The sequence below is a fragment of the Hippopotamus amphibius genome, chromosome 2, assembly GCF_030028045.1.
Source record: "Hippopotamus amphibius kiboko isolate mHipAmp2 chromosome 2, mHipAmp2.hap2, whole genome shotgun sequence".
Lineage (NCBI taxonomy): Eukaryota > Metazoa > Chordata > Mammalia > Artiodactyla > Hippopotamidae > Hippopotamus > Hippopotamus amphibius.
The window spans coordinates 64236815-64262173 of record NC_080187.1 but is presented as its reverse complement, the minus strand read 5'-3'; the positions used below and the strand labels follow the sequence as shown (position 1 = coordinate 64262173).

The 25359-nt window shown below is 41.9% G+C and overlaps 1 protein-coding gene across 1 annotated transcript; it reads left to right on the top strand.

Annotated features, from left to right (window-relative positions):
* The first annotated feature begins 595 nt into the window (after positions 1 to 595).
* LOC130844363 (spermatogenesis-associated protein 31E1-like) lies at positions 596 to 25359 on the top strand. Its single transcript, XM_057720648.1, has 6 exons — positions 596 to 637; positions 18275 to 18322; positions 19190 to 19247; positions 19812 to 19872; positions 20147 to 23932; positions 25218 to 25359. The coding sequence occupies exons 1-6, from the start codon at positions 596 to 598 to the stop codon at positions 25357 to 25359; spliced, it is 4137 nt and encodes a 1378-aa protein (XP_057576631.1).

The window sequence follows — 25359 nt, the reverse complement described above, 5'->3', positions numbered from 1 at the left end:
AAACACACTTCTGACTGCATTGGCAAATATAGTATTTCAACAATTAAAACACTGGTACTTAAATGCATAATGATATAACAATCATTATAGAGTTCAGGAAATATTATTAGGTACATCTACTTAGATGGAAAAAAAATTAAAATGTTTTTTTGAAGAGCCTTGGAAGAAAGGCTGATCCTTCTGATTGATGCCCATCATCTGTCCATCAGGTGCAAACAACACCCAGAGCCAGTAGTGGCCACAAATAAGTCACCATTACGAGAACAAATGTGTTTATGCCAGCTTGCTTCTGAGTATTTAGAGGTTAAAAATGCAGTTATTTCAGTAAAACATGCAAAACCCCTAGGCGAGTGTTGTCCTTTTCTGCTGCTTATCGCCTTGAACTTCACAGGCAAAGGGATGGGAGACCCAAGACTTTCTGCCCCAAGATCCAGGCCTGAGTGAAACTTCCACCTGGGCAGGCAGGTGCCCGGTGTCAGGTGAGGTGTGGCTCCCCCAGGCCTCAGGTAGGAGGGGGATGAGCACACTAAGCCCCGCCCCCTCCCCCCCCCCCCCCCCCACCACCACCATTGTCACACAGGGAGAGGCCGCAGTTATGGATCCGGCCAACTGGAAAACACTTGACAGGAACAGCCAGGTATCTGGACTCTAATCAGTCATATCAGAGGAAAGAAAGAAACCAACAAAATGACCACACATTCAGCTATTTCAGATGAGTTAGGATTTAGGCTCCAAGACCTCAGACAGATCAGAGGACAGGGAGGGCTGTGGTCCCCTGCATGTGAATCTGATGAGTCCTGACCACAGGCCCCATTGGGCCAAGGTCTTCATGCTTGTGGAGAGGGACCAGCAGCATTTAGAGACAGAGAACTGAAATGCCACCTCTTGTACTAATCTAGGGTAAGAAGAGAAATGCTAGGAGTTCTGGGAAGAGCCCAGGCCGAGGGTCTGTCTCCATAAAGAATACTTAGCTTTTGCATTAACAGAAAAGAGCTAGCTAAATTAAATCTTCCCTTGTCCAAAGGATTATAGTGGAGAAGTAAAAATATTGAAACTGGGTGAATTGTTGAGAGTAACACGGGGTAAATATAGCTCAAGGAAATCTCAGGGGAAGTATGGGTGGAAAAAAAGGAGGAAGAGGAGGAGGAGGAGGAGAAGGGATTTACAATATTCACATTTGTAGCATAAAGTACATCTTAACTGTAAACTTGAAGTTTTCAATGGCTTTCGTAACGATCCAGATGCTCTTTTAATTCAGGTTTTGCAATTAGACACCACATTTTAATTTTTTTTAAAAAAGCTTCTCAGCCTGGATTGACATAATTATAACTCCTTCCTTTCAGGTTGTACAAATTATTACATCAAAGACTCAGATGTCCCAAGTAACCCACATGCTTCTTCATTGGGGGTGACAGCCAATGTATCGAGGTCTGTTTCACTTGTTCTCGATATTCCCCTAGCAAATCCTCTGGGACTTTGCATGTTATCTCCCTTCTCCCCAGGGAGCCCTGGAGATACTGGTCCATACTTTGATTAGGTTGGAAGGACATCACAAAAAAGTGAGTGATAATTTTCAAGAAAAAGAAGGTCAATATGTGAAATTAGCCTCATATATCTCCTGGGAGTTCTGAGGTGGTCAAAGCCATTGAGTGTACAATATTGGTCTTAGGAGAAACCTCATGGGAAAAACTGGATTGAAAAAGAAAATTGAAGTGCCTGGAGAAGCATTTGCTTGGGAAAGATCCTATTGTGAGTAGGAATTAGGGTGTAAGACAGGTCTCAGCAGGCTAGGTTGGGCCTCTTTCTTTATTGGAGATGTTGTGAATAGAACACTGCCAGGGAACAGTGACTCTGATGCCAGTCATTAGCTCTTATAATTACACACTAGAAGATTCTCATGTTTCATCTGGGCCAAATGTCTGTGAAATTAGAAAGGAGGCTGCAGAAAAGGAACAGAAGAGGAAGAGCTTAGCTTTCACTAGAACATTAGTTCTTCATAATAGATGTGTCTCTAATAAAGACCAATGATGGGGCGAACTTTCCTTTCCTTACCCACTGATGATGATGTGTTCTTTGTGTTGAGGGTACAATTAAAAGTGAAATATAAGTTAAACAGTGTCAAAGAGGAAAGGCCCATCGTGGTCTCATGAGCCACATCTGTTGACAGAGTTAAGACAAGGTCTAAGAAATACCAGAAGAGAATCTTGAAGTAGCTACAGCTAGAGTACACAAAGACTTCTTTTCATCAGTAAATGCACAGGCTTTGAACAAAAGAAAAAGAAGGTCATTCTTGTCAGGGACAGCCTTCCCTCAGAATTTTTCTGGTTGCATCTTTAAAGAAGATAGGGCATCCGTGAATCACTTATCCCTAATGGGACAGTGGAGAGACTAAATTATCTGCACTAAAGTATGTTTCATGTGAATGAAAGGCAGGGATAGATGATACCACAGGCAAAGATCCTTGGTTATCATATGCTTCTGTGAAGAAAATAAGTGTGTGAGAGACTGAATATACAAATGGACAATGGCTTGACCATGTATAAGAGTAGAAATCTGACCCACAACCTGAAGAACCAGCCCACAAAACCACCCCCTTATCTACAGTAGTCAGCCCAGAAAGCCAGCCTGCTGTCAGTCATACTTGTAGGAAATTAGACTGCTATCTCCAGCAACAAAGAAGGATGCCGAACAATAACCCCTGTAACAGCCCAAAATGACCAGGTCTTGATTAATAAATAACAACTTGTCTAATTTTTCTCACTGCTTCCAACTTAGGACAAAGCACAGAAATGCAAGTATGTACACCTAACCAATCACATAGGATGCTCTACTGCTAGTTAGCTGCCACCAGCTTCCCAGTGACAACAGCCGCTACTCAGGGCATAACTGAAACTTTCCCTTATCTCCCCTATGAAGCTTTCCCTAACCCTGGCAGGCTTTGGATCTCTGCCCAATGCAAGTAATAGTGGCTGACTCCTTTGTTAAAGCAAGCACTGTACAAACAACCTTGGCTTATTTCCATTTGGTTGGTTTTTATTTATTTCCACATGTAGATTTATTGGTTTTCCTAATTTCAAGTCTTAAATATAGAAAATTGAAATAGAAACGTTACAGAAAGAACACTGTCAAGTTTCTGGTTCAAGATGGCGATGTAGGAACATGTTTTACTCACCTCCTTCCATGGACAAAACAAGTCTACAAATACATGTGGAACAATTTCCTCTCAGAAAAGTGCTAAAGACTGGCTGAGCAGCAATTACACATTAGGCAAACAAGAAACAGATATGAGAAAAGGGGACACATCCCTCTATAAACCCCACCCCCAGCACTGCAACAAACAATTGAAGGGAACTCAAAACTAGGAGGTTCTCACTGAGTAGCAAAGGGCTTGGACCCCACACAGGTAACCCAAATTTTAATTACCTGCATCTAAGTAGTGAACACCCAAAATATCTAGCTTTGAAAACCATGGGGATTGCATCTACAAGACCCCATAAGAAACAGCTCTTAAAGGAGCTCATGCGTCGCACTCACCCACCCAAGGGCCCAGCCCATTGTGCTCAGAATTTAAGGGAGAGAGACTCATCTGCATGTATTAAAGCATTGGCCTGCGGGGCAGACATCTAATTTAATACACACATCTAAGAGCCTGCTAGAGCACCTGGGGGACAGAGATTGGCAGGCATGCCATCTTTATGCTCTCCCTCTGCCTTGCTCTGGACAACAGGCACCATCTTTCTTTCTTTCTTTCTTTCTTTCTTTCTTTCTTTCTTTCTTTCTTTCTTTCTTTCTTCTCTTTCTTTTTTTGTTTCTTTCTTTCTTTCATGGTGGGTACCATCTTTACACTCCACTCTTGCTGCCTAGCTACAGTCAGCAGAGAGCATATTTGTGTGCTACCTCTACCAAACTCCAGAGCACTAGCATCTACCAGAAGGAAACTTTTACAGGGTTCTGGAGCCATGATTTCTGCAGCTATTGCCCAGGAAATCCCCTTGGTCACCTGGCTCTGGAGACAAATGGGGCTTGTGTTCCTTGATCTCAATCAGAGAGACACTTTTCAGCAGGCTACCAACACCAGAGCACTACACAAATAACAGATTGAAAGATGTCCCTGTCTTTCTATGGAAGAGGCCTGTTTGCTGGTCCAAGAGCTTTGGCCTGAGAAGACTTGTGGTCTGATACACACCCAGGGACCTAAGGAAGAGCTTTCCAGGAATAGAGGCCAGTGGATGCAATCTTTGCATTCTCCCTTGGCCTTACACCACCTCATCAGTATCTCCCAGAAAGTAGCTTATGCCCTTGACCAGCACCCCAATTTTTGCAACTGCCACCAAGGGATGCCTATACATGTCCTGCCCCTGGTAGCCAAGGGGCTTATACTCACAGGTCCCACAGGACAGTAACCAACAGAAAAAGTGTTCTTCAATAATTACTGCAGAGCACAGCAAGAGGCAACAGGCCCAGGAGCTCAGTCTCTCTATGAAAGAGGCCTATTTGCTAATCATCATAGATGCAGCCTGAAAGGTAAGCTTCTACTTAAACATACATCTGAGGCCTGACTGTCATCCTTTCCACAGAACTCAGAGGCTGGCTGCTATCTCTGTGCTCTCCCTCTGCTACAGTATAGAGTACAGTATCTCCCAGAAGGGAGCTCTTATCTAAATCTCTGGTGCCCTGGTTTTTATACCTGGTGCCAAGATTTTTATGGATGTTGCCCAGGGGATGCTCCACGACAACCTGGCTCTGGTGACCAAGGGGGCTTGTGTTCCTGAGACCCTTAGGACTGTAACAATTGGAGAGAGAGTTCATGGCAGGCTACCACCTCCAGGGCACTGCACAGACAACAGACTGAAAAACACCCCAGACTTTCTGTGCAGGACAAGCAAAGAGGCCTGTGTGCTTGTTCTGGAGCTTTGGCCTGGGGGATAGTCTTCAAGTCTGGCACACACTTAAGGGCCTAGAGAGCTGCTCTCGGGAAACGTAGGTCAGTGGACACCATGTTGGCATTCTCCCTCTGCCTCACTACAGCTTGCACGTATCTCCTAGAAAAGAGATTTATACTATTTTGGAAACTTTTTTTTTGACTGCTGCTGGGAAGACACCTCCAGATCAATGGTACTGGCAACCAGCAGGGCTTATGCTAAAAGTACCACAGGGCTGTATATATTTGCATACTTTAAATGCTACTGCCTGAAGGTCAGGCTTCTAAGCAGCCAAAATCTAGGTGTTAAATGAGATTCCCTCCTTTGGGACACTGTCAGGTTTGGCACACCCTCAACTGTCGAGAGCTATTAAAAGTATAACAGGCTTTCTGGACAATCACAAAGATTTGGGCGAAAACCAAGAGCTAGGGCAGGGCTGAACAACAGATTTCATCTACATAAGACCCTTGCTTTAAGACTTGGAAAAGTGGTTGATTCATCTAACACAGAAACCAATACAGACAGCCAAGCAAAATGAAGAAACAGAGAAATGTACTCCAAACAAAGAACAAGATAAAACTTCAGGAAAAAACCTAATAAAAATGAAAGAACTAATTTCTGTAATAAAGAGTTCAAAGGGTTGGTAATAAAGATGCTCACTGGACTCAAGAGAAGAGTGGGTGAACTCAATGAGAACTTCAACAAAGAAATGAAGTATAAGAAAGTTCCAAACAGAAGTCCCAAAGCTAAAGAATACAATAACTGAATTGAAAAATTCACTAGAAGGATCAAAGGTAGACTAGATGAAGCAGAATAAAGAATCAGTGAATGCAAAGACAAGGCAGTGGTACTCACCCAATCAGAGCAGCAGAAAGAAAAAGGAATGGAAAAAAAAGTGATGATAAGTGGCTTATGGAACAACATCAAGCTAAATAACATTTTTATTATAAGGGTCCTAGAAGGAGACAGACAAAAGGGCAGAAAACTTTGAAGAAATAATGGTTGAAAACTTCACTAACCAGAGGAAAGAACAGACATCTATACCCAGGAAACCCAGAGAGTTCCAAATTAGACAAACCCAAAGGGACTCAAACCAAGACACACTATAATTAAAATATGAAAGGTTAAAGACAAGGGCATGTTAAAAGCAGCAATAGAAAAAAAAAGTTGTTATGTACAGGGGAACTCCCACAAGCCTATCATCAGATTTTTTTAGCAGAAAACTTGTAGGCCAAAAAGGAGTGACATGATATATTCCAAGTGCTGAAAGAAAAAAATTCTAACCAAGAGTACTCTACCCAGAAAAATTATCATTAGGAATTGAAGGAGAGACAGGTTTCTCCAGAGAAGCAAAAGCTAAAGGAGTTCATCACCACCAACCAGCCTTATAAGAAATGTTAAGAGAATTTTAAGGAGAAAAGAAAGGGTGTTAATAAGTAACAAGAAAATATATAAAATTATAAATCTCACTTTTAGAAGTAAATATATAGTAAATCAGTGAATTAATCACATAAATCTAGTATGAAAGTTAAAAAATAATAAAAATAACTAACTACAAAAATCATTTATGGGATACACAAGATAGAAAGATGTCACATGTGAGGAGAATAAAAATAGAAAGCTTTAGAATGCTTTCAAAGTTTGGTTGTTATCAACTTAAAAGACTTATAATATGTTGATATATGCAAGCCCAATGGTATCCACAAAGCAAAAACCTATCAAAGATCCTCAAAAGATAAGAAAGGAATCTAAGCATATCACTTGAAAAAGTCATCAACCCACAAAGGAAGAAATCAAGACAAGAAGAAAAGAATAGAGCAATTATAAAACAGCCAGAAGAAAATTAACAAAAAGCAGTAAATACATACTTATAAACAATTACTTTAAATGTAAATGGATTCAGTTCTCCAATCAAAAGGTATACTGTGACTAAATGGTTGTAAGTACAAGGCCCATCTATATACTGCCTATAAGAGACTCACTTCAGACATAAGGACACACAGACTGAAAGTAAAGGAATGGAAAAAGATATATCATGCAAGTGGAAATCAAAAGAAAGTTAAGGTAGCTGTAATAATTACATTAGAGAAATAAACTCTAAAACAAAGACTGCAATAAAGGAAAAAGAAGGTTATCACATTATGATAAAAGGGTCACTCCAACACAGGAATATACCATTTGTAAATATTTATGCACCCAATATAGAAGCACCTATGTATATAAATCAAATATTGGCAGACACAAAGGGAGAAAAAGAGAGCATACAATAATAGTGGGGGAATTTAATATCACACTTACATCAATACATCATCTAAACAAAAAATCAATAAGCAAACATTGGCCATAAATTACTCGTTAGATTATATGGTCTGAACAAATATGAATAGAACATTCCAAACAAAAGCGACAGAATACACATTCTTCTCAAGGACACATGGAACATTCCCAAGATATATCATATGTTAGGCCACTGAAGGAGTCAACAAATTTAGGGACTGAATGACATCAAGCATCTTTTTCAGCCACAATGATATGACAATAAAAATTAATTACAAGAAGAAAACTGGAAAATTCAGAAAAAATGTAGAGGTTAAAGAACATGCTACTGAACAACCAGTAGGTCAAAGAAGAAATTTTAAAAGGAAATTAAAAAATACATTGAGACAAATGAAAATGGAAATACAATATACCAAAACATTGAGATGCAGAAAAATCATGTAAAGAAGAAAGTTCCTAGCAAAAACTGCCAACCTCTAAAAATAAGACAGATATTGAATAAATTACTTAACATTACACCTTAAGGTACTAGAAAAAAGAATAATAAGTGAACCCCAAATTAGAAGGAGGGAAATAAGAAAGATCAGAGAAGAAATAAATAAAATAGAGACTAAGAAAACAATAGAAAAGATCAGTGACATCATGAGCTGCTTCTTTGAAAAGATAAAGAAAATTGACAAACCTTTAGTTAGGCTCATTAAAAAAAAGAGGGCTCTAATAAACAAGATAAGAAATTAGGGAAGTGATATAACAACTGCCACCAAAAAAATACAAAAGTTCATGTGATTAATATGAACAATTATATGCCTACAAATTTGACAACCTAGAAACAATGAATAAATTCCTAGAAACATATATCTTACCAATAATAAATCATAAAGAAACAGAAAACCTAGGCAGACTGATATCTAGCAACAAAATTGAATCAGGAATCAAAAGACAAAAGTTATGGATCAGGCAACTTTACTTGGTGAAGTCTATCAAATATTCAAAAAAAGAACTAATACCAATCATTCTTAAACTCATCAAAAAAAAAGAAAAATAGAAAGGGATCACTTCCAAACTTATATTATGAGGCCAGCATTACCCTGATACCAAAACCTAAGACACTGCAAAAGAGAAAATTATAGGCCAGTGTCTTTGATGAGTATAGGTACAAAACTCCTAAACAACATATTAGTAAACTGAATCCAATATTATATGAAATGATCAAGTTGGGTTTACTACACAGATGCAGGGGTGTTTTGATATTTGCAAGTCAATCAATGTGATATACCACATTAACAAAGAAAAAAGGATAAAAATTGCACAATTATCTTAATCGATGCAGGAAAACATTTGGCAAAATTCAACATCCATTCATGATAAGAACTCTCATCAAGTACAGAGGGAATTTATCTCAACATAATAAAGGTCACTTATGACAAACACACAGTTAACATCACACTCAATGGTGAAAACCTGAAAGCATTTCCTCTAAATTCAGGAACAAAGCAAGGATTCTCAATCTCACCAGTTCTATTTAACATAGTATTGGAAGTCTTATCCACAAAAATCAGAAAATTAAAAGATATAGGGTCTTCCCTGGTGGTGCAGTGGTTAAGAGTCCACCTGCCAATGCAAGGGATGTGGGTTCAAGCCCTGGGCTGGGAAGATCCCAGATGCCTCAGAGCAACTAAGCCTGTGCACCACAACTGCTGAGCCTGTGCTCTAAAGCCCAAGAGCCACAACTATTGAGTCCATGTGCCACAACTACTGAAACCTATGCGCCTAGAGCCCATACTCCACAAGAGAAACCATTGCAATGAAAAGCCTGTGCACCACAATGAAGAGTAGCACCTGCTCACTGCAACCAGAGAAAGCCCGTGCATAGCAATGAAGACCCAACACAGCCAATAAAGAAAGAAGAAAGAAAGAAAGAAAGAAAGAAAGAAAGAAAGAAAGAAAGAAAGAAAGAAAGAAAAAGGAAAGGAAAGGAAAGGAAAGGACAAGACATAAAAGGAATCCACATTGGAAAGGAAGAAGTAAAATTTGTCATTATTTGCAGATGACATGATACTATATATAGAAAACCATAAAGATGTCATTAAAAAACTCTTAAAACTAGTAAGCAAATTTGGTTAAGTTGCAGGATACAACTTTGATATAAGAATGAAGGTGTTTTTATAAATTGTTTTGATATAAAAAGTGAAATTGTTTTGTCAGGATGTCATTCTCTGCATCTGCAGTTGTGAATCACTCAGTAGCTCAGTTGATCAGGGGCACTGATGGGGGCTTATCAAAAGAAATGTGTGAAGAAGCAAGGGGACATTTAGACTATAACTACCAAGAGTCTGTGAGGACTATTCCAGAGTGTTTGCTCTGAGCAAGGCAACTCTTTGCTGAAGTAAATAGCTCTCTGCAGACCTTGGACCATTAGCTCCTGTCTGGACAAGGCCTGTCTCCACTTGGCAGTCGTGAAAGCCATAAGCAGCACTGCAAATCTTATCTTGCCTGTCAACACCAGCATCTTCATTCCCCAGATACAGTGCTCTACCAACAAAAAAGTTTACCTTTGCACTGACAGCTGGATGTCAACTTTTGGTTGGCTTAAGCTGTCTCTCCTGAAAAGCAACTAGTAGAAAGATACACTTTGGCTAAATTTGGACTTTATTTCTTTCCCCTACACTTGCCTGGAAAAATATTATAATTAATACTTCATTGGTTTGTAATATGCTACTTCTTTATTGGCTTATTAAGAGACATTATCCTGAATGCTATTAGCTTTGTTAAATGATTTTAATTGCCACAGTGAACCTGTGTTGAATAAAATAATGGCAAGACCATCTCAGTCTCTGAGCACAATTTACCTTGAAAAAAAATAATATGTGAGTTTACAGATTTTAATTAATAATTTCTTTTAACTCAGAGACAGAAAAAATGATCAAAAAGAAACTCTAACATGCTATAAGTTGTTCACCACAACAGGAGTTCCCCTTTCTCATCCTACTGTCAGTAATAGGATTAAAATAATTATTCTATATTTTATTATTTATTTGGTATTTTTAATTGCCCAAATTTATAATGCTATTATTAGTTTCCAAGACTAATATATAATCACTCAAATTTTCTTTGATGAAAATGATTGTTAATTTAGAACCAACCAATGTCTTCACAAAAAACCTAAGCATGTTAGTAACTAGGTCTTGATCATTTAATCATTTTTCTTATAAAACATTCTAAAGCCATGTGACATATCCATTCTTATAACATATCTATAATATGAAACTAAGGAATTGATTATGTATAGGTCTATGACATGTTGGTTTGTCTTTTTCAAAAGTACATATTTAGAAATAAGAAAAGAAAAGAGGGACAATTCACATAAGAAAAAGAGATACTAGAGAAAGTACTGCTGCATGCAATAATTTTCACAAATATTAACATGGATTAACACTTTTCTTTATATAAACTGTATAGTGAAGGAAAAAATCAGACCAGGGGAGGGAGGGCAAATAATGTAGATCTTTTAGAATGTATTTGACCTTAAATGACTACCAGATTAAAACAAGAATATATAACTATACATCAGCAGGCAATTCCATGGTAATCACAAATCAAAAACTGACAACAGATACACTGGAGAAAACAATGGAACAGAAAAACTGGAGAAGAAGGAATAAAAGTATCTCATTAAAGACAATGGTCAAATCACAGGGAAAAAGCTAAAAGAAAAAGGAAAGAACAGAGGAAAACTACAGAACAAGCAGAAAACAAGTAATAAAATGGCAATAAATACATACCTATTAATAACCTTTTTTTTTTCATCTTGCAACACCTTTAATAAGTCAGTCTTCAATGTAAGTTAGGTGTGTTTTCATAGCTGCCAAACGTTTCATGAGAACGTTTGGCAGCTAAGAGGCAGTAATGCTGTTAATAACCATTTTTAATGGAAATAGAATTAATGCTCCAATCAAAAGATATAGAGTGGCTGATTGGATTAAAAAAAAAGAACCTATCTATATGTTGCTTACAATCTACTCACCCCAGAGCTAAGGACATACACAGACTGAAATTGAAGAGAGGGAAAAAAAAAATTCATGCAATTGAAAACAGCAAGGAAGCTGGGGTAGCAATCATCTCAAACAGAAAAAACAAAACATACTTTAAAATAAAGTAAGAAACAAAAGACAAAGAATCACAGTATATAATGATAAAAGGGTCAATACAAAAAGAGGATACAAAATTTATTTAATGCACATGCACCCTAATATGAGGACCTAAATATATAAAGCAAATATTAATAAACATAAAAAGAGAAATTGACAATAATGGAATAACAGCAGAGGACTTTAACACCCCACTGACATCAATGGACAGATCATCCAGATAGAAAATCAGTAGGGAAGTTGTTGTCTTAAACCACATATACTAGTTGGACTTAATAGATAGCTATAGGACGTTCCATCCCAAAATAGCAGAATACACATTCTTTTCAAGTGCACATGGAACATTTTCCAGGACTGATCACATGCTAAGCCACAAAACAAGTGTCAACAAATTTAAGAGCATAGAAATTATGTCAAGCTCTTTTTTTTTTTTACACAACAGTATGAAACTAGAAATTAGTTACAAGAAAAATTGGAAAAAACCAAATGCATGGAGACTAAACAACATGCTACTAAGAAACCAATGCATCAATGAAGAAATCAAAGAGGAAATCAGAAAATAATTGGAGATAAATGTAAATAAAGACATTACTTCCCACAATCTATGGGATGCAGCAAGAGCAATTTTTAGAGGGAAGATTATAGCAATACAGGCCTATCTCAAAAAAAAAAAAAAAAGGAAAAATCTCAAATAAACAACCTAACCTACCATCTATAGGTATTAGTTAAAAAAGAACAAACCAAGAAAATAATAAAGATCAGAGAGGAAATAAATAACAGAGAAACCAAAAACTTGACAGAAAAGATCAATGAAACCAAGAGCTAGGCTTTTGAAAAGATAAACATATTTCATAAGCCAGTCTCATCAAGAAGAAAAAGAGAAAGGACACAATGAGCAAAATAAGAAATGAAAGAGGAGAAATTATAACTGATATCACAGAACTTAAAAAATCATAGAGAATACTACAAACAGTTATGTGCCAAAAAATTGGACAGTGAAAAGAAATGGGTGAATTTCTAGAAACATATGCTCTTCCAAGACTGAATCAGGAAGAAATGGACATTCTGAACAGACTGATCACTAGTAGTGTAATTGAAATAGTAATGAAAACACTCCATGCAAACAAACGCCCAGGACTAGATGACTTCATAGTGGAATTCTACCAAACAAGTAAATTGTACCAAACAATGTAAATTGTAATGTAAATTGGTTCAGCCACTATGAAAAATGTATGGAGGTTCCTCAATAAATTTAAAATAGAACTACCATATGATCCAGCAATTTTACTCCTGGGCATTTATCTGAAGAAAACAAAGAAAGAAACAAACAAAACCCCACAAATTTGAAAAGCTATGTGCACCCCTATGTTCACTGCAGCATTATTTACAATAGCTGAGATATGGAAGCAACCTAAGTGCCCACCAATAGATGAATGGATAAATAGATGTGGCATGTGTAACTGTATATTATATATATATATATATATATATATATATATATATATATATATATATTAGCCATAACAAAAGAATGAAATCTTGCCATTTGTGACAACACTGATGAACCTAGAGGGTATTATGCCAAGTGAAAAAAATCAGACAGAGAAAGATAAATATGATTTCATTTATATGTGGAATCTAAAAAACAAACAAAGCAAAGTAACCAAACATAAAAAACCAACAAACACAGGTCTAGATACAGAGAACAAAAAGGTGGTTGCCAGAGGGGAAGAGGGTTGGGGAAGAGAACTAGGTGAGAGTACAAACTTCTGGTTGAAAAATAAATGAGTCATAGGTATGAAATGTACAGTGTGGAGAACATGGTCAATAATCAGGCAACATCTCTGTATGGTGACAGATTGTAAGTAGACTTATCATGGTGATCATTTTGAAATGTATAGATGTAGCGAATCACTTTTGTTGTAGCGAATCCTGTTTTGTGTAACAGGAACTAACATAGTGTTCAGGTCAATTATACTTCACACACAAACATAAAATCTCATAGAAAAAGAGATCAGATTTGCAGTTACCAGGGGTGGAAGGGAATTAGATGAAGGCAGTCAAAATGTACAAACTTCCAGTTAAGTAAGTACCATGGATGTAATGTACAATATGATAAATATAATTAACACTGCTTCCTATTGTATATGAAAGTTATTACAAGAGTAAATCTTAAGAGTTCTCATTACAAACAGGTGCTGACTGTGATCCTCCCTTTTGGGACACTGATCCTCCCCTTGAACATCCTCAACTACTGAGAGGTACCAAGAACAAAGAATGTAATATAATAATCACAGGATTTGAGAGACAATCAAGAACCAGGATGAGCTGATTGATGATTTTTATCTTCTATGTGAAACCACCCTGTCAAGACTGGGAGATGTGGCTGTCCTCTCTAATGTGCAAAACCAACATAGAGAATGAAGGAAATTGAAGAAACAGAGGACAATGTTCCAAACAAAAGAGTAAGATAAATCTTCAGATCAGATTTATTGTTATGGAGAGAGGTGATTTATGAGGGTGAGTCAGAAATTATCTGCACTCTGGCTGTAGAATTTATTTTAATTAACTTTTAGAAAAGACAAATACATCATTTTTCAACATAATCTCCTTGCTTTTCATACACTTTATCCATCTGTCAACATGCTTTCATATTACCTCATCAAAAAATGTTTTAGGCTGAGCTGCAAGCCAAGAATGCACTGCTGCCTTCACTTCTTCATCAGAAGTGAATCCAGCTCCTTCTTGATGGCTAACACTTGTGCAACATTCCTTGAAATTCTCTATCCATTCATACACACTTCTTTGCTACAAAACACTTTCTCCACACTGTGCACAAAGTCTTCAATAAATAGTAGCACCAGGTACACCCTCAGATCACAAAAAACGAATCACTGCACACTGCTCTTCTTTCATGTAAATCACAAGTGGGGGCATACATTTTTGCTCGCACTGCAGTTACAAATGAGCAGATGTAACATGTTCACACGTGCACAGCCGTGACTGGGGAGACAGTAGCCTTGAACGGAAAGCACTGATAAGACAGTACAGCCAACAGAAGTTCTGAAACAACCAGATGATTCTTGACTCACCCTTGTACCTGATACAGAGTTTAAAATAATGCTTATAAAAATGTTCACCAAGGTCAGGAGAACAATGCATGAATAAAGAAGGAATTTCAATGAAGAAAATAGATAGAAAATAATTTTTAAAAACCACCAAACAGAAATCAGAGATCTGAAGAATAAAAATATTGAGCTGAAAAATTCAACAGTGGGTTTCAACAGCAACATAGCAGAAGAAAGTATCAGCAAACTTGACAACAAAAAAGTAGAATTCACCTAATCAGAGAAAAAGCAAAAAGAGAAAAGAATGAAAAATAGTGGTTAGTTAAGGACCTTACTTTAAGGAACACCATCAAGTGGACAAATGATACACATTACAGGGGTCCAAGAAAGAGGAGAGGCAGAGAAAGGGATAGAAAGTTTATTCAAAGAAATAATATCCAGTAAGGTTGTCATTCAGAATTGAAGGAGAGGGAGAATTTTCCAGACAAGTAAAAGCTGCAGGAGTTCATCACCATGAGATCAGTCTTACAAGAAATGTTAAAGGGAGTTCCACAGGCTGAAATGAAAAGATGCTAATTAGTAAAAAGAAAATATATCAAATTGTAAAACTCCCTGGGACAGGTAAGTATACAGTTAAATTCAGAATACTCTAAAGTTGTAATAGTGGTGAGTAAAACACTTATATAACATATCACTTATAACTCATATAAATATATCACTTATAATTTCAGCATGAAGGTCAAAAGATAAAAGTATTAAAAATAACTATAGACGGCAACATGTAAAAGAATGAAATTAGAACACTTCCTAACACCATACACAAAAATAAACTCCAAATGGATTAAAGACCTAAATGCAAGGCCAGACACTATAAAACTCCTAGAGGAAAACATGGGCAGAACACTCTATGACATGCATCAAAGCAAGATCCTTTTTGACCCACCTCCTAGAATCATGGAAATAAAATCAAGAATAAACAAATGGGATCTAATGAAACTTAAAATCTTTTGCACAGTGAAACAAACCATAAACAAGACAAAAAGGCAACCCTCAGAATGGGAGAAAATACTTGCCAATGAAGCAACAGACAAAGGATTAACCTCCAAAATATACAAGCAGTTCATGCAGCTTAATACCAAAAAAGCAAATAACCCAATCCACAAATGGGTGGAAAACCTAAATAGACATTTCTCCGAAGAAGATATACAGATGACCAACAAACACATGAAACAATGCTCAACATCACTAATCATTAGAGAAATGCAAGTCAAAGCCACAGTGAGGTATCACCTCACACTGGTCAGAATGGCCATCATCAAAAAATCTAGAAACAACAAATGTTGGAAAGGGTGTGGAGAAAAGGGAACTCTCCTGCACTGTTAATGGGAATGTAAGTTGGTACAGCCACTATGGAAAACAGTTTGGAGGTTCCTTAAAAAACTAAAATAGAACTACTATATGATCCAGCAATCCCACTACTGGGCATATACCCAGAGAAAACCATAATCCAAAAAGAAACATGTACCGTAATGTTCATTGCAGCACTATTTACAATAGCCAGGACATGGAAGCAACCTAAATGCCCATCAACAGATGAATGGATTAAGATGATGTGGCATATATATACAATGGAATATTACTCAGCTATAAAAAGGAATGAAATGGAGTTATATGTAATGAGGTGGATAGACCTTGAGTCTGTCATACAGAGTGAAGTAAGTGAGAAAGAGAAAAACAAGTATTGTATGCTAACTCATATATACGGAATCTAAAACAAACAAACAAAAAACGGCACTGATGAACCCAGTGACAAGACAAGAATAAGGATGCAGATACAGAGAATGGTCTGGAGGACACAGGATTGGGGGGGGCAGTGGGGGAAGGGGAAGCTGGGACGAAGTGAGAGAGTAGCGTAGACATACATACACTACCAACTGTAAAATAGATAGCCAGTGGGAAGTTGCTGTATAACAAAGGGAGATCAACTCAATGATGGGTGATGCCTTAGAAGGCCGGGAAGGGGACGGTGGGGGGGAGTTGCAGGAGAGAGGGGATATGGGGATATGTGCATAAATACAGCTGGTTGACTTTGCTGTACCTCAAAAAAAACTTTTTTTAAAAATTAAAAAAAAATAAAAACTTTGATGGTATCCTTTGAACCAGAAAAATAAGTAAATAAATAAATAACTATAACTACCAAAAGAACTAAAGGGAACCATGTTTAAAGAATTACATGAAAATATCATAATAAGTCAACACATAGAGAAACTCAATAAAGAGCTAAAAAATTATATAAATAGGAAGCAAATATAAATTCTGGAACTGAAAACTATAATAATTGAAATGAAAAATTGATTACAGGGGTTCAACAGCACATTTGAGATGGTAGAAAAAAGAATCCATAAACTTGAAGATGGATTCATAGAAATCAATGTAAAAAAGAGAAAAGATTTTGAGAAAAAATGAAACATGGGATCCATTAAGTACACCATCAAATCTGCAAAGAGAGTCTCAGAAATCAGGGAGAGAAAGGGAAAAAAGAAAAAATATTTGTAGACATAACGGCTGAAAACTTACCAAATTTGATGGAAAACATTAATCTACAAACTTTACCTCTAGTAAAATGAAAGCAAACAGATCCACTCTAAGACAAATCAAAGTGTGGAAAAACCAAGGAAGAATCTTGCAAGTAGTAAGGGAAAAACTGTTCTTCATATACGAGTGAAACACAGTAAGATTAATCACTGACTTCCAATCAGAAACAGTAGAGGGAAGGCTGTGGGATGACATGTTCAAAGAACCGAAAGAAAAGAATTGTCAACCAAGGATTCTATGTCTAGAAAATCTATCCTTCAAAAAAGAAGCAAAATAAAAATATTCCCAGATAAACAAAGACCAGGAGAATTGACTGCTAACAGTCCAACTTATAACAATTACAGAAGGAAGACTTTTGAACTGAAAAAAAAAAAGCTTGATTCCTAGATTTGAAAGTGCTGGACTGATTTGTTAAAGAATGTGTGTGTATCTGTACAGAATGTTCCAAAAGTTTTTGTGGAGTTTATTGATTTCAGAAACAAGGATGCTGGAAACTTATGAAAAATTTACTTGAAGGTTTATTTCGATTTGTTTTCTACTTCATAGCTTTGTAATTTTGAAGAATTATTGCTTTAATTTTTAAGTTCCCATTGCTGAATACAGTGAACTTTGAAATTTAATTTTTTAATTTTTTTTCAAAATTCACTTCTAAAGAAGTATTAAAGAAGTTTAAGGTCTATGTCTGGGTTGATGCAAGGCATAAACATACTATGCGGAAAATTTGGAGATACACACAAGGCCATCCTGAAAGTAAAAATTACTGGGATTCACCAAAATTAGAGGGACAACTCTAAATTTGTAAAAGCTATTGATTGGGCTCAAGTAGAGATCTCAAAGGAACCAAGTATTATCTGAGTTCCAGGTGAAATAAATCAAACTCTGACCAATGTCTGTGTCTACCAGGATGAGGAGGTAGTTTGGGAAGGCTCAGAGAAGGTAGATGAATGAGGCTGTGGGACTGCATGGTTGGGAAGGGGCTGTGGTCCAGCCTCCTCTATCACTCCCTCCCCACCCTCAGGAGCCCTTTGTGACCAGACCACAGCTCTATGATGTGGGCCTAGGACTTTAGTCCCCAAGTACACACCCTGTGCTCAGTTGCCTGAGGGCAGCAGTTGTGATTCAGATGATGGAGAATCCTCTCTTTTCTCTGAAAAGCATTTTTGCTATTTGGCTGGACTCCAGTTCCACTTCCTGGGCGATTGATACTATACTTGCCTTTCTGTGTACACTGGGGTTCTTTCTCCTATTATTTCCTTATCTCCAGAATAATCCATCTTTACCACCTCCTAGGAAACATGGAAACATCAAGAAGGTAAGGAACCCTTGATGCAGAATGAGGATTTTCTCTTCTATTATTATCTCCATTTTCTGAATCAACTAGAGAGAAGCCTGAGACAGGAAAGAATAGAGAATTCAAGACAGAATAGGAAATTATCCCTCTAGACTCAAACCAGGCTGGGGAGAGGACAGAGTGAACACTGTGATTTCTATCCAAGGATCTCAGACCAGTTGTCCTGGTGTGGCAGAGGGCTCCAGGGCAAGTCCCAAACACAGGGACCAGAGGCCAAGGACTGGATACTGAGGTCATCTCAGCCAGAGGACAGGTCCCTGAGCACCGGTTCACCAGCCATGGCATGAACAGGTGTCATGGATGAGGACTGATGTGCTGGCAGTGCTGAGGCCCTGATAGCAGGGGCTGGAGTGGGGCCCTAGCCTCGGGAAGCAGAGACCTACCTGATGGAGCTCAGGTCTGAGAATGTGTGTGTTCCCTGAGCAGAGAAACAGTGACGAAAGAAATCGTGGGTGAATCTCACATTGAAAATCCTCCTTTACGTTCTTCAAAGAAGTAAAACAGAAAATATTTTTATATGCTTTCAAAATGAAACAAAAACCACAGAGCTCCGTTAGTTAAAAGTAGAAAGTTACAGAGGGCTGGGATAGGAAGGGTGGGAAAGAGTCGTGGGTGGGAGGGGATATGGGGATTTATGTATAAATACAGCTGATTCACTTTGGTGTACAGCAAAAACGGGCACAACTGTGTAAAGCAATTATATTCCAATAAAGAGCGTTAAAAAAAACTAAAAGTCATATTCTGTATGGATGCTAAGTGTCTGATGCTTGTCTAGAGAGGGGAGAGTGAGAATTGGGTTCCAGTTCCTGGTTTTTTTGTGTCTCTCAGAATCAAATGGAGGCAAGGAGGAGAAGCAGGAGTAGGAAGGAGGATGGAGCTTTGAAAGGTAAGTTCTGCCCTTCAGCCCTGTGTGCCCGACGCACGAGCCCCCACCTCTCCCAGCCCTGAGGGCCCAGCTCCACGGACTCCGAGGATGCCAGTGGCAGGACCTGTCCCTAAGGAAACAGAACCCCCAGGGAGACACCTGGGAAGGAGAGAAGAATAGAGAGTTCTCAGATTCTGTGCACAGAATGAAGCCGTGAGGGGCCTGGAAAAGGGTGGGGCGCATCAGGCAAGTGTGGGCTGCATTGGACCAATAGCACCTGCATTGGGAGGTGGGACCTCCAGGTCCAACGGTGGACAATTCGTTTACCTTTGCTGAGTTTCCTCTGTGAGGTGACCCCTGTCCATTCTCCCCCACAGGGAGGAGGTAATGGACATGGAAGCACTTTGTAAGTGATAAACCCTTTCATGAGCTTCATGATCACTGGCAGGGGTCATGTGGCCTTGGATGCTGGGGCTTGGGCTCCAGTCTCCCACAGGTGTTCCCTTAAAGGGACACTGCACTCAGCCTCCTGTAAGACCCCAGGCCCCTGCCTTCACCACCATGACCCCGTCTGCTGATTTCCAGCTTGCAGAGAGTGCCTGGAGGAGCTGGAAGAGGTTTGGGACCTGATGTCACTCCTGCAAAGGTAAAGAATCTTCCCCTCCTCTCCTGGGTTCTTCTTCCTTCCAGAGCCTATGGTGTGACCCAGGGCTGCAGGCAGCCTGGGGCTGAGCTGGGAGGGGGAGCCCTGGGGGTGGGTGGGGCTAAAGCCCTGGGCTGAGGGACCACAGGAGCCCTGTGATGTCAGCATGGGGGCCGCGTGGGGCCGCGGGCTGCAGGTGCCCACTCATGCCCGGCCTGCCCAGCCCTCCTGGCCCCGGCAGCTCCTGGCTGCAGCTTGTGCCTCCTGTCTCCTGCAGCCACCGGGGGAGGCTCCCGGACAAGGGCGGCTTTCATCAGCTCTCTGGTCAAGATCCCAGTGGCGAGATGTGCAAAGCAGCACCTGCTGGAGCCCACCAGCCGTGCAGGCAAGAGGCTGCTCCCGCCACGTCTCCAACTCTTGTGACCAAGCGGCCTCTCCCTCGGGCCTCCAGCCTTTCCCCAGGCTCAGTGACCTCCTCAGTTTCCATTCATTCACGTCCATCCCTGAGTGCCTCTCAGTCCCCAGAGCCCGTCCTTCCCCTGGACGGCCTTTCACCCCTGCCACTGGCTCCTTCCCCTTCCCCGCCATGCGCCCCTGAGGCAGGGGCCTGCCCTCCACCTCCCACAGCCTCCTCTGCCCCACCTCCACCAGGCTCCATGCTGAGCCTCACTCAGTGTGACTCCCTGGCACTCCCACTGGGCGCCATCCCACCCACCTCGTCTCCAGGCTCCCCTTGGAGACCAGCCATCTCAGGCCTTGTCCGTTCAAGCTGTCCCATTTCAGCCCTGTCCTGGGGGCAGGTGGCTGCCAAAGCCTGGAGCCCCTCCACCTTGATGCACCTTGAGTCTCAGCAAGAGCAACGTCCCCGCCACCCACCAGAGACGTCATTTTTGAGAGACCCCACAAACATGCAGGTAGAGGCTGGTCACTTATCTTTTGTCAACCCGGATATCCGGAAGCTGCTGGAGATATTGATCACCAAAAGAGTAGAACAGAAGATTTGGAAGGAGAAAGAAAAGGGGGAGGAGTCAGGCTACCACTGGAATTCTTTGGGGAAGGAGATCAAGTCAGTGGGTGACAACCAGGCCACCTTGGGTCACCAACACTTCTGGAGCATAAATGGCAAACCAGAACAGCAGCTTGGTCCTGAGAAGCCCCCAGATCCTGACACTTTGGGGGACCATCTACAGAAGACATGCAGCCAGCTCTTCTGGGGCCTCCCCTTTCTGCACAGTGAGTCTCTGGTGGCTACTGTCACAGTAGCTCATTCCCCTCTAGAGTTAAACTCTGTCTTATTCAATGCATGCTCTAATGCCAAACCATTCCAAATTCAAGCTCAAGTACCTTCACAGCTATCACTGGCCCAGTCCTTGACCCACCCTGTTGACCAGGCTCAAACTCAACTCTTGACTCAAACCAGGCCCCAATGTCAACCACCACCTCAGGCCCACATGGAGACCCAGGCCCGACACCAATTGTTGACTCCAACAAAACTCCAATATCAACCACCACCTCGAGCCCACATGGAGACCCAGGCCCGATCCAAACCGTTGACTCTAACCATATCCCAATGTCAGCCACCACCTTGGGCCCAGCTAGAGACCACTCCCCATCTCACACTGTCTCTCCCAATTCCATCATCTTCCTCCCAACCCCAGATTAGGGACCCAAACTTGCATTGTGAATTATATTCCACAACAATGCAAAATAAGGCAGAATCTTTCATCCCAAAGGCAATTCAAAACCTGGAATGTAACTTTTTGAAAAAGAAACTAGAAAGCGGGAGAACTTTCCCTTCTTTGGTTAAAAAATCTCACCAAGTCTTTAGCCAAGTCACTCCCAACTTTTCCCAGGAAAGCAGATCTTTCCAGGCCCAGAGCTCTGTCTCTGTCCTTCCTGGGGATTTGATCAGCCTTGAGGTTCGGGAGAAATTGGAGCACCACCTTTTGAAAAGGTTCATGCAGCAACAGAGCGGCCTGCCCTGCAGAATCCAAGCATCTCAGAATCTGATGCAGCCTGAGGGTGAATTCCCAAGACCTTGTCAGGCACAGGGCAAGAAGGGGTCCTCAAGGCCCTCTGCAGTTATAGGCCAAAGCAGCCAGGACACACAGAAGATGAGGTCCAGGTGCCCAGCAAGGATCCCACCAGGGAAGGACCTGAGCCAGGATATAGGGCAGAGTGTGGGGAGGATCCTAAAAGATCTGCATATGACCTCAGCCAGGCCCCCAGCAAAGGTTCCAAAACTGAAGCCTGAGTCAGAAAGAGAGTTGGGCCCAGGCAGGAAGCAACCAGAAGAAGTCTCAGGAGTCCTTAGGGGCAGGAAGGCAGAGCAGATCCGTGAGAGTCGGATCCCTGTGGATGTCCATTGCTCAAGGCTTGCTGCCACCCATGTCTTAGACCTTCCTGAAGAGTCACAAGCTCATAAGGAAACAGAAAATCCAGAATCGTCTCAGGCTGGGGAAGCCTCCGTGGACACCTCCCAGGAGGCTCTTGTCCCCGGCCCTCATATTCAACAGGAGCTGGAAGCACATATTACACGGTTTCGGGTGAGGCACAGGTGGGGCCTTCCCCTCAAGGTCCTCAAGTTTCTACTCGGCTGGAAGTTAAAGAAGGCTCACCCCATACGCCTTCCAGGGCCCACCTTGAGAGTCACCTGCGAATCTGGGGACCACTCAAAAGCCCAGTTAACCGAGGTCTTGGGAAAACCTCCTCAGCCCCATCCAGGAGAGAAAGTGACAACAGCAGAGGCAGTTCCCCCCCTGGAGACTCCCCTCCCAGCCCCCTCATGGATGAGTGAGGAAACCCAGGGGACCCTGGGACGGTCTCCACTTGGCGACATCCGTAAACCCTCAGAGGCCCCTCTGACTGCACAGGAGGACAAGCCACCTTCTCAGACCCCCACATACAATTTTGTGGGCAGAATCTGGCACAATGAGTCTGTCGTGGGGGCTGACAAAGGCAGTCTGGAGCCCAGTCCACGTCCAGCAATGGCCAGCAATGAGCCACAGGAGGAGGCTGGGGAACGGGCCTCCCCAGACTCCTGCTCTAGCGTGACAGTAGTGGACCTTGACGCATGGCCTCAATTTTCCAGGGCCCAAGAGGCCATGGAGGGGGACCCTCCTTCAAAAGACACTTTTGAATCTAGTGCACTGATCAAATCCCAAATCATTAATATGGATTTGAGGAGATCACCATCTCCAAGGTCCAATAAAAGCCCCTTGTCAAATATAAATCCTGTTGACACAAATACAGAAGATCTACTCTTTGATGCACAGTTTCCTGAGCTTGAGTTCCAAGTGTTCAGAAACCAGCAGAAACAGGCTCAAAGCCGGGCCACCAGTGTGCTCCTTCAAGACTGTGAACCTGGTGTGCTCCTTCAAGACTGTGCCACTCACACGCTTCTCAAAGACAGTCACTCAGATATGTTCGTTGCCGCAGACATCTTGGCTTCTCAGGAATCTTGGTCCTGTTCCCCGACCTTGTCCAGTGGAGACACGTCCATTTCCCAGATATTCTCTGATCTTCCGTCTAGTAGAGGGAGCAGCCAGAGAGAGCGGGAGGCCCTGAGACAGCAGCCCCAATACAAGAGCCAGAGCAAGAAGTTTGTCCTCATGGACGGGAGAGAGAATAAGAGGAGGCCCAAACTAGGACAGTGTAAAAGAGGGTTGGCAGAACTGTGGACCTACCAGGCATGCGGGATGAGCCACCCTGGCCAGAAAAAGGAATCAGCAGAGTCCCTAAGAAGTATGTCCCACCAGTTAATCCCAAAGAAGGGGCAGCTTCCTTCAGAAAGCCACTTCAGAAAAAGGATTAAGCACCTTCTGCAGTGGATTTTCCCCAATAAAGGCAAAGCACCAGAAGAGCCCCTGCAGAAAGGCAAGCCTGCAACAGCCACCGCCCAGAGCCAGGGGCCAGTCAAAAGCAGGTTGTTTAAGGACAGCGGGGCTGTGGAGGCTCAGGCTCTCATGACAGCTGTTGGACAGATCCTAGTGGAGAAGATGGAGCTTCCCCGTGGACCTCATGCCTTGGAGTTAAATTGGTGCAAAGGGGAACTCCAGGCCCCGTTAGTTCCCCATTACTGCTACCATAGGTTTCTCTCCTACCAAGAGCGAAGGAGAGTGATGAGAGATACAGCCCACGATCACCACGCTACCCCCATGGGCCACAGCTGTCCTAAAAGGAGTGGGTGGACCAGTCCCTGGGGCAGCAAGTGGGCCTGCCCACCCAGGGAGCCAGGCCCCCCCCCAGGGAGAGCCTGCCAGCATGCAGCAAGAGTGACGAGTGTCCCAGGCCATCCGCTTCACTGTCCAAGGCACTGTCTCCTTCAGAAATACACCTCTTCTGCTCAATCAGAACATGCTGGTCACAGCTTTCCTGGTAGGAAACCGCTTCTCCAAGGAAAAATGCATAGTGTGCAGGAAAAAACCTTTTTTCTCTCGAGTTAGTACGTGCTCTGTGTGCTCATGGCTTCTTCCTACCACAATCTTTATTGTTTCCTGAAATAAACATTTTTCCTCATGAGAGGTGGTGGCCTCTGTCTGTGCCCTGCTGGGGGGAAGGGAAGGGATCAGGGTCCCCTCTTCCCAGGGGTCCGCTTTGGCTTCCAGATGGGACAGGGCCATGGAGGGAGGCTGACCCCAGCATGGAATACTCACCCTCACCCCAATTTCCTCACTGCATCCTAAGGTTCCATAATACCAGCACTACAGAAACAAGCAACAGCATTCAGGACCTGTCAAGGTGAACTAAACCTAAAGACCTCCTGCTTCTCAGGATCTGGCTCAGTCCTCTCCTGCTCTCTCTCTACCTTGAACTTGTGTGGTTGTTGGGCAAGGGTTTGCGGAGGTTGAAATTCCCCTCAGGCTCCAGAAAGTGTTAAAGACAAGTTCACATGTCAGAAAAAGGAAGCGAGTTTGGGGGCAGTGCTGGCCCCGAGTCCAGAGGTGGGAGAAACCGTTCCCCCATGTCTTGGTGGGGAGAGGTGACGCCTGCCCTAGAAGCCCCTTCTCTCCCCATGGAGCTGGGACTTAGATGGGCTGGGAGCGTCACCCTCTCTCTGCCTTTCTCTCCCTCTGGAGCAGTGCCGAGGATGAGGACCAAGCCCTCCAAGCTCTGAGGGTGTGCGGTGGGGAGTGTGGAAGCTGCAGAGGGGGGTCCACACCTGCCCCGGAGGAAAGTACAGCCCTGCTCACAGGGTCCACCTCCTCCCTGAGGGTGCAGTCACCTCACTGTCTGAGGGTGGGATGCTGTGTCCCTAGGGTGGGATGCAGGGAAGGAGGCAAGTGGCAGAGGTGCCCATAAACAATGCAGTCACCAAGGAGCCCCTGTTGTCCCACCACTGTCTACAGGCCCAGAGGAAAGAAGTTAGGGGCTCGGTGGCTCATGGTGGCCCCACCCCAGAGTCTCCCCAATATTCCAGTTTCTGGAACCCCGACAGAGGGAGGCCCCCTGGAGCTCCTCCACAGAGGGCCAGGCTCCCAGAGGCAGTGA

What these genes read in the sequence shown, in the direction of transcription:
- LOC130844363 (XM_057720648.1), top strand. Translation starts at nt 596, where the DNA reads ATGGATCCGGCCAACTGGAAAACACTTGACAGGAACAGCCAG. An exon ending in CACTTGACAGGAACAGCCAG is followed by an intron (nt 638 to 18,274) that starts GTATCTGGACTC and finishes CCTTATCTCCAG; the next exon opens with AATAATCCATCTTTACCACC. An exon ending in AAAGGGGAACTCCAGGCCCC is followed by an intron (nt 23,933 to 25,217) that starts GTTAGTTCCCCA and finishes CACTGTCTACAG; the next exon opens with GCCCAGAGGAAAGAAGTTAG.